General features: G+C 37.7%; 1 protein-coding gene across 1 annotated transcript; it reads right to left on the bottom strand.

Annotated features, from left to right (window-relative positions):
• Positions 1 to 1,212: 1,212 nt before the first annotated feature.
• LOC136675608 (polymeric immunoglobulin receptor-like) lies at positions 1,213 to 11,857 on the bottom strand. The gene is made up of 7 exons (XM_066652248.1): positions 11,752 to 11,857; positions 11,298 to 11,612; positions 10,892 to 11,200; positions 5,554 to 5,645; positions 3,926 to 3,955; positions 3,444 to 3,470; positions 1,213 to 1,604 (listed from the first exon to the last, which is right to left on the bottom strand). The coding sequence occupies exons 1-7, from the start codon at positions 11,783 to 11,785 to the stop codon at positions 1,539 to 1,541; spliced, it is 873 nt and encodes a 290-aa protein (XP_066508345.1). The 5' UTR covers positions 11,786 to 11,857; the 3' UTR covers positions 1,213 to 1,538.
• Between the last annotated feature and the right edge of the window lie 2,192 nt (positions 11,858 to 14,049).

Raw genomic sequence — 14,049 nt, 5'->3', positions numbered from 1 at the left:
TTCACTTACAAAATCAAACCTGTCATTTGAAAAGATGTTTCTAAACTTTTGAACAGGTCCTAAAAAAAGTTCAAGATGGTGGTGGATTTAGATGCGTGCTAAAGACCGTGAACTTTTCAGACGTGTTTGTGTTTGCCAATAGCTGGAGGACCAGACAGACCTGTTCTGATGCAAATCACTCACAGTTAAACCTGCACGGATAAGTTGTTGTAAATAAAACCCCATACCTCTTTGAAACTAGTGTCCAAATAGACCCCAGGGTTCAGCAAATGTCTGGTCACACCATTTTTTAGGTTATAAACATTTTCAAGGGAATAAAGAGGCCACCTCCCTTTTGCTGCAGTAACAGTTTCCACTCGTCTTTGAATGATTTAGTGCTTTTCAACAGGTTTTGAATTTGCAACCTGTTTTAATTTTACACCCAAACCAAAGTTTTTTTTTCTAATCATTTTCAATTCGGACTGGTATATATATATTTATTTTTATTTTTTTGCACAAAGGTTTTTTATTCTACATACTTCAGTATCACTATCTAGCTGGGCAGATGTTTCTCTCGCTATTCTCATGTGCTAGTTTTCTCTTGCCCAGTTGTTAGCTTTGTGAGATTGAGGGAGATCTAGCAAAAGGGTGAACCTGGCACTGCTTAAAACGGATGAGACAGAGAGCAAATAATCACAGAGGGAATATGTGCCGCAATACAGTAGTGCAAAGACCAATGTGAGTATCAATGGTCCATTTATAAAAAATACCCATGCAGGGTGTGTTCCTGCCTTGCGCCCAGTGATTCCGGGTAGGCTTGGGCCCAACCGCGACCCTGAACTCAATAAGCGTTTACAGCACGAATGAATGAACAAAGCACTATAACCTGTGCTAATACTCTTTCCTCTGTAAAATAGCGACATCTAGTGGCCGCATGCTGGCACTACATTCCTTGCAAACGTCGATGAATGTACTGTATATATTTACGACAGTCCAGAATATAAACACAGTGATCTTCTCTGGGCCTGACCTCAGAAACCTTTTTGTGGCTGAGAGCAATCAAATTCTCCAATGTCCCAGAATACTGTAAATATATACTTTTATTGATTTTCTATAGGGTATTGCTATAATCTCCCATGGTTGTTATGGTTTTGCTTGTGCACCTGATAGCGTTTATTTCAGTCAGTCCCACACACAGACAGACTCTTCTGAAATGTATTTTCTTTAAAGGTTTTATGTTTATTAAGTTAATGTAAGTTTATCAATGCAATATTTTCACTGTACATTTATCATTTCCACTTCCTTTTAAAATGAATTCTATGCATCTAACAGGCAAGCAACCTGCAAAATATTCCTAATCTAGAGAATCTTTTTATGTAAAAAGTCTAGTTTTAGTTTCTAGTAATATGTGAATCTATTAACTATTAAAACAAGCATTATATAAAAACAAAAGTTAAAATACCTTAAACATTGCATATAAAACAGAAGCATGAATGCAGTATTATTATTGGAACAGTTCTCAGTAAATAGTGGGGAAGAAAAAAAAGCAGTGGAATCATTTACGCAAATCCCTTCTTCTTCACGTTGAGGGTCTCATAGGTGTCCTGAGCATGAGGCTTCAGACCCTGTTTGTGTGTGTGTGGTGTGTGTGAGTGTGTGTGTGTGTGTGTGTGTGTGTGTGTGTGTGTGTGTGTGTGTGTGTGTGTGAGAGAGAGAGAGAGAGAAATATATTAGTCTTATATTTAAATCTTCATTACCAGATTTCATTAAACAAATATTTTACATATTATAGTTATGATATATGGATAGGCCTGTCACACTAATTACATTACCGACATATCATACAACATATGAACATTTCCTCAATACTTATTGCTGACCTCAGTTTCGCTCTCTGTGTTTACTGGCATGTTTGTTTCCTTAAGAATGTAAAGTACTTCTTCAAACTGTTGTTCTGTTATTTATTTATTTGGGAAGCAGGGGCTATTCCACAAAGCAGAATTTATTAGTTTAGCTCAGGGGTTGGCAACCTTTCAAAGAGCCATTTGGACCCATTTCACACAGTAAAGAAAACACTGGGAGCCACAAAACCCTTTTGAAACTCTAAATGAAATAACACTGGGTTATTTCATATTATAAAACAGGGTTATTTTTGCCTTTGTGCTGTGTATAAACAAACTATACTGTGTTACATTTATGAAATCAATGAACGACTGCTGAGAAAATGAAATAACATTTCTGCACGCAACAAAATATTTTTAACTCCGAAAAATAGATGTTGTGTTGACGGTTAAGTAAAAAACTTAATGTGTATTTGAGTCTTCGTCGTAATGAAAAAAAAAACATTTTTAACTAGGAAAAAGACGTTGTGTTGACGGTTATGTAAAATACTCAATGGCTATTTGAGTCCTTGTAGTAATGGGGAAAAAAACCCGCCCAACTTAAATTATCCACTGGCAGCAAACAAAAATGCAGTCAGCTGTCAAAAAGTACAAGAAACCGCACACTAGCGGGTGTCGCACGTTAGAAGTTGTGACGTATATTAAAAGCGACAAAAATATTTCAAATATTAAAATATTTTAGATGTTACAAGATCGCCATAATCGTCATATAATTACATTGTGAAAATAAACGAACTAACATTAAAAACATTTTAATTAAATACTCATTAATTATTTTCAAAAGCTGAGGGGCATCAGAGGGATCAAAGAGCCGCGGGTTGTCGACCCCTGGTTTAGCTAGATAAGTTAAAGTCAAAGTCAAGCCTGAATATTAGGAACAGAGCTGAGGGAGAAGTAAACTTTGGGCTGAAGTTAGCTGTCTACACTTTGGGCTTAAATTTGAGACTTTACATTTAATTTACTTAAACTCCACCAAGTTCAGATTATTTATTTTTTAGGGAATATTTCTCAAGAGGTTAGATTAAATATTCCACTTCCAAAGAGAATAAATAAATAAAATTATATAGCAATAAAATAGACAATAAAAATATATAGCAAACAGGCTAATAAACAATCAATTAGCCTGCCGTTGCAAGCTTGCTAGCATTGTGAGACTGAGGCAGACGTAGCCAGTAGAGGGAAATGGCAGTGACCATTGATTGGGTGCCTAAATCTTTTGGACAGTACAGTGTTCACATGTTCTGAAAGATTAAAACTTAAGACAATCTTCAAATGCCTGCTTCTTTTGTGAACCATTCTGGTTGAGACATTTCTGTAGGACAGAGCTAATCACACCAGACCACACTGAATGACTTTGAATTTTTTTGTGGAAATAATGAAATAAAATAAATGTATTTGAATGGAACTGCTTTTATTTTTGGATTGTTTCTACTTGTTCATTTGTCATTAAGTGTTCACATGTCGTAAAAGCCAGCATTGTATGAAAACAGTGGAATTATTGAGATTTTGACTTGATGACAACAATAAATTGGGAATTGGGTTTTTTCTGTACTGGTAACTTACCTGGTAGATGCCTTCTCCTTGTTTCTCCTAATTTAAGAGAGAAAATAAAAAGTTTGATTAAAATATTTCTGTGACCAAAGTTTCTCAAGACTATGTGGCGTGTCTTGTTCCAGTTTTGTGGTAAGTGGTGTCATCTTCCTATCAAAAAACAAGCATCAGTTCCTGTTTCTATCTCCAAACTTTTTAAAGGAGTGTTATTTTGGGATGATCTCAGACAGAATGGCGACATAAGTAGGTAACAAAGCGCAGTCTTTTTAATGCTCTCTCTGAGTTTAGAGAGCAGCCATATATTTGTTGTGGAGTTCTGTGGAAACGCTGAGGTATGTGTATATGTGTGTGTATATAAATATCTGTTAGTGGTCAGTACTCACACAGGAAGCAGAACCAAGAGCACACAGCCTCACAGAGGAAGTGAGGAACAGACGGTGGGGACATAGACCAAAAGATTAAATAGATACCCTTTTAAAAGGGTGGGTCCCTACCTCTGCCTGGTTGCTTGTGTTTCCACGCATCTGCAAAGCACAATAGTCATTATTATCATTGTTGTAATGGGGTTGTTATTATTGTTGTTTACAATAGTATACACACTATAAAAACACACAAAATAGAGTTTTCAATCAAATGCATTATTTAAGATTATAATTCCCAAGGTTTGGGCTTAAAACATATCTTTAAATACATAATATATAATGAAGAAAAACACAATATGTCCAGATATTTCTAGATATTTCTAGACACCTTCTGTTGACACAGACATTCAAATTTGTGTAGAATCTCTGTAGAAACGCATGAAATAACATGAGATGCTCTGTAGCAGCTGCGAGTGAATTTTGTGATTCAGATCTTAAGCAACTAATATTATGTACCTGGCCGCTCTACAGTAGTCATGTCTGAATGCCATCAAATACTCACAGAAATGATTTAACATCAAGTCTAAAGCCTTCCCAGAAGAACAGAGGCTATTACTGTGTGAAAGGGGAAGTGATGGAGCTGAATGTTACCAGAAGAAGTTTTTGGATGACTTGTGTCCACAAACTTTTGGCCACACAGTGCAGTCTCTGCCATAAATGTAACTCAGGGTGAGTTTATATTCATAGTTCTGTTTCCTTTATCTACTCACCACTAACTGTGAACTCAGTGGTTCAATGAATCAAACAGGAACACACCCTGGATAAGGTGCCAGTCCATCACAGGACATCACACGTCCATCCAGTCACACACGCTCACACCTACACCACTCTCCTATTCACTCACTCAATCAGAGTGATTCAAACTGACACTCAGACCTGTGGACAATTCCACTCCGCCAATCCACCTAGTCTTTTGGACTGTGGAAGGCTACTAGAGCATCCAGAGGAAACCCACGTAGTCACAGGAAGAACACACCTAACACCTCACAGAGACCGAGGAAAACATCGAACCCAGGGCCCGGGCCCCTGCAGCTGTGCAGTAGAGACACTACCTGTAGGACCATCAAGCCGCCCTTCAATTCTTTCACACTCTCACATCAATGTTCACAAAGTGTTCTGCTATATTTTGAGTATAACTTTCAAGTTAAAAAGGAGCAACGTGTGACATATTGCAGCATGTTATTTTCTGCAGATGAAGTCATCGGACATACGCAAAAAAAAAAAAAAAAAAAAAAAAGAACTAGGTGGTAGTGCAACCCTATTTCATGATTGCTGCTTCACACACACACACACACGCACACACACTCACACATACAGAGATACTGACCGTAAAAAGGCTGCTTTTGCCTGTGTCGTTGTCAGTAAGTCAGTGGTGCCTCCATCATCTGAAAGCTTTCTATTGAAAATGCTTCTGTTTTGGTTTTTTAAAGGAACAGTAACCTTAAGTTCCCTTAAGTCCGCTTTGTGCATCTGTGCGACTTCATGAACCAAAAAAGAATTCCGTTTTTACACAACCATTTCCTAGCTTCTCCTTTAGAAAGGAGCAGGCTGTTTTTCTCACTGAACCTTTAAGACTGAAGAAACTAAATCCAAAATTTGTTAGGATTCTGTGTTTCTGATTTAAAAATGTTAAAATATGTAAATATATGTTTAATACGAACAGTGCTTTGACCACTAGCTGTAAATGAAGATGGACTCACCCTCAGTCTGCAGTAGAGGATGGTCAGAATAATGCCGTAGATGACCAGAATCCCATCCAGAATATAACACACTCCTCCGTTTTCAATAGCGGCTGAAAAAAAGTTTCAAATTTCCTTAGATCCTTTACTCTCTGTACACAAACATATGTAAAATGTCTGTATACAAATATATATAAGGATTATGTAATTACAATAAATTTAATTATATTTTATGTTTTAAAATTCAATTTTCAACTCTCTGAGTAACATTAAATGTATATGTTTTTAACTGAATTGTTCATATAAGACACAATAGACATTTGCTAAACCTTTATTATGTAATACACAGCCCAGCGCAACAAAAAAAAGTAAAAATATTTTTGGGTTTCTGCGCATGATGTTTCTTAAGCAACATTACAACTGACCTTTTTTTTAAAATGAGTACATTACAATTCTTGACAAAGAGATTGTAAAATATTCTTTAGGCATTCACATGATAAACTGCAGACAGTCTCAGTTTTTCATATTTTTCCTACACAGTTTTTATCCAGATATAAATTCTATTGTTATCATAATTATAAAATAATCATGAAATACACTAAATATATATAAACTCTGAGATCATACAGTTATCTAATTAATTTTATAATTTGAAGCAAAAATGTAAATTATGTAAAAACAGTTCTAGGTGATTTCCATTTTCATTCAAATTAATTTTTTTAATTTTATTTTATGGATTACATTTATTCGTATAATTCTCATAGTATTAAATTTGACTTATTTCCATGTTGGTTTACAAAACTGAGAGAAATATTTAAAATGAAATATCCACAATGTTTCAATACATATCATAATATTGTACTATGTTTTTCATTTCATAAAATTATATTTACAAAATGTTGACGGTGGTGGTGGGGGAGGGGGGGGGGTGTATGTCAGTAACCGAATCATCGTATGTCAGTTAAGGTACAGAGGAACCGCAAAACTAACAGAACCGACTAAATTTCTGAAACTGTGAGAAAAAAGTAAATCTATTTTTGTAAATATGTTTTTAATCATTTTTGACCACAGAAAGTTTAAAACTGACCAGACACTGGTGTCTACAACACTGACTGTTTCAGAGATGAAGAGATATGAAAATGTTCTATTATAAATGTAATCTAATTTAAAATCTAATCAAATCACAAAGAAATAAACCAGGTCTTACCAGCGGCACCAACGTTCAGTAAAAGGACAGTGATCCCTAACGCGTTCATTCTCACAGTGTTGCACTGAAGGCTGTTGACTGGAGCAATGGCCGAGCAGGGTGTTGAGGCTCTGAGTGTGTGTGAGTGTGTATGTATATGTGTGTGTGTGTGTGTGTGTGTGTGTGTGTGAGAGAGAGAGAGAGAGAGAAAGAGAGAGAGAGAGAGAGAGAGAGAGAGAGAGAGAGAGAGAGAGAGAGAGAGACCGAGAGAGACAGAGAAGTTGTGTGAAAGCAGCTCTTTAACAGGAAACTGTGGTTTGTGAAAGAGTAGCCACTCAGACTATTAGAGACTGCAAGGCCTGAGCTTTCTCACACCATTCTCGTGTATTTTTTACCTTTCTGTTTTCTTATTACTTTTTCCTCTCAATTTTTAGTTTCATCTCCATCTTCGCTCTTGTGCTCTTTCTGCCATTTTTTCTCCTCATCACTGTTTCATTCCCTCTTTGCTCTCTCTCTTCTTTCACTCCTATATTCCTCTGTTCTGTCACTAATATTCTCTTATTCGTTCACTGCCTGTACACTTGTGTTTTTTTCTCCCCATTTCTTTTTCCATTCTCTCTGATCACTCTTCTTTCACTCCTCCTTACCTCTGTTCTCTAACATTGTTTCTGTCATAATCTTTCAGTCTCCACGCTTGCACTCTTTTTCCTTCTCTTTCACTCTCTCTTATTAGTTTTGTTTCTTTCTTTTCATTATTACTCTTTCAATCTGTCTGTATTTTGCACTCTTTTGTCTCTCACTGAGTTTTATACATAGTTAACGCACACAAACATGTGAGAAACTGGACCCTTTAAGTCTACACAAAGGTGCTATACTATTTTGTGTTTAAATATATGTGCATCTAAAATAGACTGTGGATGAGGTTTTGTAAGAGGAGGCTATGAAATCATGTCCAAATCATTTTCCTGCTTCATTACAGCTTAAGCTACAACAGTCTGGCCTCTAAAGTGGAAGCCAAAGCAAAACGGCCTGTTTAGACCCTGCTGGGTTTGACCTCTTGTTTGGCGTTTATAAGGTGAAGTGCAGAGAAATAGTCCCAAAAATGAAAGATGTGATTTGATACAGCTGAAGGAAGTAGCTGTGTTATCTAAACCTAATGGGGTGAGGAACAGATTACATTAAGTATATGATAGAATCCTCCTGGAATACACAGTACCCTTCTACCACAGTTAGCCCTATCTGCACAGTCTTGTGGTGAAGTGCTCTGACCATGCTTGTGTAAACGGCACTTTATTTTTTTCACAGAAACCTATGTGGTCATTCTGCTGAGAACCAGTTGCTAAATACTTCATTTATGCTGCAGCTGACGCTACTAATTTTACTAACCTTTCTTTAGCAATTTAGCAAGTAATTAAAAAAATAACGTTAGCTAGCACATGCTAGTGAGGTTTATGCTAGTTCAGTTTTTGATGTGTGTTTGTATTCATGTCATAAAATACATTTTTAGTGTCCGTTTATTAGCCTTTATTTACATGTACATAGTTGTCAGTTAACAAATACAATGCTTTAAATGATAAACAATCTGCTAACAGGATGGGTTATGGATCTTGGTTCCTCTCAAGGTTTCTTCCTCGTGTTCTTGGGGAGTTTTTCCTTGCCACCATTACCCAGATCTCTTTAAAGTAGCTTTGAGATGATGTTGTGTTTTGAAAAGTGCTTAAATTAAAATTTAATTGCTTGCTCGTTTGATTGAACATTGAAACATGACTAAAATGTTTGTATCAAATTATGATACTGTTTTGTCTTAAGGAAAGTGATAGTAATTCATTTACAGTTAAATTAAAGGTTTTACATGTTTCCTACACTTTTTTGGTGTAAAGTCAGTGAATTTGTCTAAATGTTCAAACCAAATGTGTATTCACACTGCACATAAACCAGAACTTAGCTCTGTTTGATCTGGACAGAGACCATTTCTTTAGATCAGACCAAATTTTTCTTTAAAAGTTCTTTATTCTGGACCATGGTCTAAGGCACTGTTTGGACCAAAGTAGGTGTCAAAGCAAAGCTGTTGGAGGCCTCCACCATGATTCTGAACTGGCATTTCTACTCCTCAGTGAGTAACCCGATGGCTAAATGTTACATGTCTGTTTTTACGAATGCCTGGCTGGAATAAACATGATTTGTTGTTGAGCATCATTGTGCTCGTCTGTTGGATGGGAGGGTGGAGATATGGCTGAATTTTGGCTTAAGTGTTTGTTTTGGTCTGAGATTGTGTTGCTTTAGTGTGACAGTTACTAACAGAATGTGAAATAGCATCTTTAAAATAAGGACAGAATCTCTGACACATGCAGGTCACTAGGTGTCCGTATAATTACAGTGACTTGCAAAAGTATTCGGCCCCCTTGAACTTTTCAACCTTTTGCCACATTTCAGGCTTCAAAAATAAAGATATAAGATTGTAATTTTTTGTGAAGAATCAACAACAAGTGGGACACAATCGTGAAGTGGAATGAAATTTATTGGATGTGTCAAACTTTAACAAATAAAAAACTGAAAAGTGGGGCGTGCAATATTATTCGGCCCCTTGCGTTAATACTTTGTAGCACCACATTTTGCTGCAATTACAGCTGCAAGTCGCTTGGGGTATGTCTATCAGTTTTGCACATCGAGAGACTGAAATTCTTGCCCATTCTTCCTTATAAAACAGCTCGAGCTCAGTGAGGTTGGATGGAGAGTGTTTGTGAACAGCAGTCTTCAGCTCTTTCCACAGATTCTCAATTGGATTCAGGTCCGGACTTTGACTTGGCTGTTCCAACACCTGGATACGTTTGTGAACCATTCCATTCTAGATTTGGCTTTATGTTTTGGATCATTGTCTTGGAGGATAAATCCCAGTCTCAGGTCTCTTGCAGACTCCAACAGGTTTTCTTCCAGAATGGTCCTGTATTTGGCCCCATCCACCTTCCCATCAATTTTGACCATCTTCCCTGTCCCTGCTGACGAAACGCAGGCCCAAACCATGATACTGCCACCACCCTGTTTGACAGTGTGGAGGGTGTGTTCAGTGTGATGAGCTGTGTTGCTTTTACGCCAAACATATCATTTTGCATTGTGGCCAAACAGTTTGATTTTGGTTTCATCTGACCAGTGCACCTTCTTCCACAGGTTTGGTGTCTCCCAGGTGGCTTGTGGCAAACATTAAATGAGATTTTTTTATAGATATCTTTGAGAAATGGCTTTCTTCTTGCCACGCTTCCATAAAGGCCAGATTTGTGCAGTGTACGACTGATTGTTGTCCTATGGACAGACTCTCCCACCTCAGCTATAGATCTCTGCAGTTCACCCAGAGTGATCATGGGCCTCTTGGCTGCATCTCTGATCAGTCTTCTCCTTGTTCAAGATGAAAGTTTAGAGGGACGGCCAGGTCTTGGTAGATTTGCAGTGGTCTAATACTCCTTCCATTTCAATATGATCTTGCAAAGTGCTCCTTGGGATGTTTAAAGCTTGGGAAATCTTTTTGTATCCAAATCCGGCTTTAAACGTCTCCACAACAGTATCTTGGACCTGCCTGGTGTGTTTCTTGGTCTTCATGATGCTCTCTGCACTTTGAACAGTACCCTGAGACTATCACAGAGAAGGTGTATTTATACAGAGACTTGATCACACACAGGTGGATTCTATTTATCATCATCAGTCATTTGGGACAACATTGGATCATTCAGAAATCCTCACTGAACTTCTGGAGTGAGTTTGCTGCACTGAAAGTAAAGGGGCCGAATAATATTGCACACCCCACTTTTCAGTTTTTTATTTGTTAAAGTTTGACACATCCAATAAATTTCATTCCACTTCATGATTGTGTCCCACTTGTTGTTGATTCTTCACAAAAAAATGTAATTTTATATCTTTATGTTTGAAGCCTGAAATGTGGCAAAAGGTTGAAAAGTTCAAGGGGCAGAATACTTTCACAAGGCACTGTACCATCATAACGTTAACATAATCATAACATAAAAAAGAGTCATTAAAGAAAATGATTACTGTTTAAACCAGAGGGTTTCTTGACTTTTTGCACGTTACATTTTTGGGGTTAAAAGGATTTAACCCAAATCCTAAAAAACTTCACCAGTCTTTGTAAGGAAATTCCTGAAATCAAATTATCATATGTGGTCGTACCTGGAGGTGCATCGATGACACTGAGATGAACAGGAATCTGTAGATATTTAGATTTACACCAGTACCAGCCAGCATCACTCTTCTTCAGTTCACTCATCTCCACAGTAAAGGACCTTATTCCATCATCACTGAGCTGCACTAATGAATTCTGGGATGTCTTAGACCTCCCCACTGTGTAGCACCTCTCGTCTTTAGATCTGCACCATTGCTTCTTTTCTTTCTGATGCTGAGAACTGTACAGACACTGGACACTGACATTGCCTCCTTCCTGACCAGTTACACTACTCTTCACCACAGACAGATCAGGTTCTGGACACAGACATGGGTGATTTAGAAAGAATGCCTGGGTTCACTACAGTGAAACATCATTTACAGTATGTAATATTTGCTGTTTTTAAATTATTACCTGATTTGACTTTGATAAACATGGCTTCATTAAGATCTGCCCCCATGTCAATCTCCACAACACACCAGTATTTTCCAGTGTCTCCATCCTGCAGATCTCTCATTGTCACTGTAAAGAGACTCTGAACTGGGGAGTCAGTGACTACTAATTTATCATTTGTCGTATTGGCATAAGCACGAATCTTACAGCTATTGAAATCTCCTCCAGCATGATAGCACCAGTATTTCCTGTGTTTGTCATATTCATTACCATAGGGACATGGAATAGTCACAGATGATCCAGGCTGAAGCATTAACATCCTTTCACATTCAATGTCTGGAATAACAAAAACCGAACAGTAAAATTACTTAAACAACATTTTCTTCCAAAAGTGCCCCCGTGTCTCTTCCAATAAATAATATTTGGAGCTATAAACCGGATGTGTACTAAGTAATATATCTGAACGTTTACTTACTCTGAATAAAGTAAATGAAGAACAGAAGGAACATGCTGAAGGTTTTCTTGCTGCTCCTCTCCTCTGTGTCCTTAGAATTGTGGCTGAAGCAGCAGAACCAGTTCCTTTTTGTTATAACTCAAATGAGCTCATAACATAATGGAATACAGGAACTTACTGCTCCACCTTCTGATGTTTTCCACATTTCATAGTGGCAAACAGCTCATTTCTATGTAAAGATGTAGTGGAGTAAAAGTGTCCTAATCAGAGGAAGAAGCCACAGACTGTATTGTGCTGTTCTCAGCCCCTTTTCACTCCCCGTGTTCACTCTCAGGGCAGCTGCATATGCCCTTTACTCACACCCTGTGGAAACGTTGACCTTCCCCATATTTGTTTTGTTCCCGTCATGAGACAAGACAGTGGCCACCCACAAAGCTTTGGGTATGCAAGATGGTGGATTGCAGTGCAAAATGTTCAGGAGAAAGCAACCCACCTCTTCCTCTACTGAGAAAATAACACATTCTTCAACAAAAATGGCCCCTGACATATAGTAAGACATGACAATAATCTACACTGGACTGACTTTTCTGACATGGAGAAGCTAACTACAGCCTTGTAGTGCTGACTGGACTGGTAGTGCTCAGCCCTAATTGCTAGCAAAAGGCCTGTTGTCGCAGTTCTCTCTCATTCTTCAGAAATGGAAGAGCCTGGTTTTTCAATCCAGTGTGTATGGGGGAGCATCTGCTTTTATCACCTTTGTTCTGGTGAAGAGTGCTCACTTGCACTGTTGCTACTCAGCCGTAACCGCAACAGAGGATGACAACATTCTGCCTCCAAAAACGGCCACGCAGACCATTTTAATTCTAGTCTTCTGGCTGGACTTATTATTAACACTGTGTTGGGTTTTGGTGTTTTGTGGACCTCTGAAAGTCAATATGGGTTATGGACAAGCACTATATGAATATTATTTTTTACTATTATTTGTCTGTTGTCTATTATCTATTGTTATGTATTATATGTCTCAGTTGTTGAGCATGGTTTTGCTCAGGGGTTTAGCAGCATTTCGGCTCTTGATCTGAGCCTTAAGAAGCTGAAAACATGGAGGGGGTGGTGGGAGACGAGTCTGAAGGGAAGAGTGTATGAGTAATTAAGAAATATTTGTTTGCATCTGAGATGGTGCTCTAGTGCAACTCCTGGTGGTAAAATGTTGGCTAGTTACATAAACAACAGGGCGTTCACTGATTTCTGCACACTACTAAATCTACTAAATGCACACTACTAAATTAATTTGTGCTTTCTTTGGCTGCTGTTAGTTAGAACCCAAGTAGCTCCTGTTAGCATAGCTTTTGCTTGTGTCATTAGTGTTTTCAGAGGTTGTATATGGAGAGGAAACCTTTGACATTTTGAAAGTCACTGAGATGAGGATAATTGTATTTGAAGACTGGAATCACTTATAGAATCATTACTTACTGTCTATCCAGTTGTAGACCCTACAAAACCAGTCAGTTGAAACAATTGTTTTTTCACAGTATCATTCTGCTAAGAACCACTTGCTAATTACTTCATCTATGAGTTATTTTGTAGCACAAATAAATTTACATGGACTTTTAATATGAACTATACAGTTTGTTACATTGGTATATTTTTTGCTGGTATGTTTTTTGAGAAATTTCTCTCAAGTTCACTCCAAGTTCATGCCAGTGTGTTTTTATCCATGTCATAACATTTATTAGCATGTTACAATGAATAAATTATTAGCATTCATTTATATTTACATAGTAGCCAGTTACAACATTTTAGACTGCAGATGTTAAATGTTAATATTTTAAAAATATAAAAAAAAACTAATTAACATTATACCCTACTTATGTCAACAGCTAAGCTTTTTCATACAAGTATTTTTGACATACAAATATATTTGACATTTTTGGGGCGGCACTGTGGCACAGCAGGTAGGTGTCGCAGTCACACAGCTCCAGGGACCTGAAGGTTGCGGGTTTGATTCCTGCGCCGGGTGACTGTCTGTGAGGAGTGTGGTGTGTTGCCCGCATAGGTTTCCTCTCACAGTCCAAAAACACACGTTTGTAGGTGGATTGGTGACTCAGAAGTGTCCGTAGGTGTGTGTGTGTCTGTGTTGTCCTGTGAAGGACTGGCGCCCCCTCCAGGTTGTATTCCTGTCCTGCGCCCAATGATTCCAGGTAGGCTCTGGACCCACCACGACCCTGAACTGGATAAGCGCTTACAGATAATGAATGAATGAATGAATATACTGAATGATTTCACATATAAAAAGTTTGTAAAATACCATAAACATTATAG

This window comes from Hoplias malabaricus, chromosome X1, assembly GCF_029633855.1.
Source record: "Hoplias malabaricus isolate fHopMal1 chromosome X1, fHopMal1.hap1, whole genome shotgun sequence".
NCBI lineage: Eukaryota > Metazoa > Chordata > Actinopteri > Characiformes > Erythrinidae > Hoplias > Hoplias malabaricus.
This window is presented reverse-complemented; position numbering and strand designations above follow the sequence as displayed.